Genomic DNA, 375 nt, shown 5'->3' on the forward strand with positions numbered 1-375 from the left:
CGCAGGCCCGCCGGAGCGGCCAAGCCTGAGCGGCCAAGCCTGAGCGCCGGCTGCGCTTTCTCCTCGCAGGTGCTGAGACGGATCGCAGGACCCCCGTCCCGTGCAGAATGGGCGCGGGTGACTATGAGGAAATTCTCAAGTACTACGAGTTACATGGAACAATCGGAACGGGTAGGTTTCGCCTCAGGATAGAACAGAACAGAATCACAGAATGTTTTGGGTGGGAAGGAACCCCCAGAGGTCACCCAGCCCAACCCCCCTGCAGGAGCAGGGACACCTTGAACCACATCAGGTTGCTCACAGCCCCGTTCAACCTGGCCTGGAATGTTCCCAGGGATGGGGCCTCCACCCCCTCTCTGGGCAACCCCTGCCAGG

At 61.6% G+C, this 375-nt stretch overlaps 1 protein-coding gene across 1 annotated transcript in view; it reads left to right on the plus strand.

Annotated features, from left to right (window-relative positions):
* The first annotated feature begins 56 nt into the window (after positions 1–56).
* The window catches only part of MELK (maternal embryonic leucine zipper kinase), a 24,286-nt gene continuing 23,967 nt past the window's right edge, over positions 57–375 (plus strand). Inside the window, exon 1 of the mRNA XM_035897862.1 lies at positions 57–171. Coding sequence (XP_035753755.1) covers positions 108–171 — 64 coding nt within the window. The 5' untranslated portion in view covers positions 57–107. The remainder of the gene's footprint in view (positions 172–375) is intronic.

Source organism: Egretta garzetta, unplaced genomic scaffold, assembly GCF_000687185.1.
Source record: "Egretta garzetta isolate BGI_Z169 unplaced genomic scaffold, ASM68718v1 scaffold277, whole genome shotgun sequence".
Lineage (NCBI taxonomy): Eukaryota > Metazoa > Chordata > Aves > Pelecaniformes > Ardeidae > Egretta > Egretta garzetta.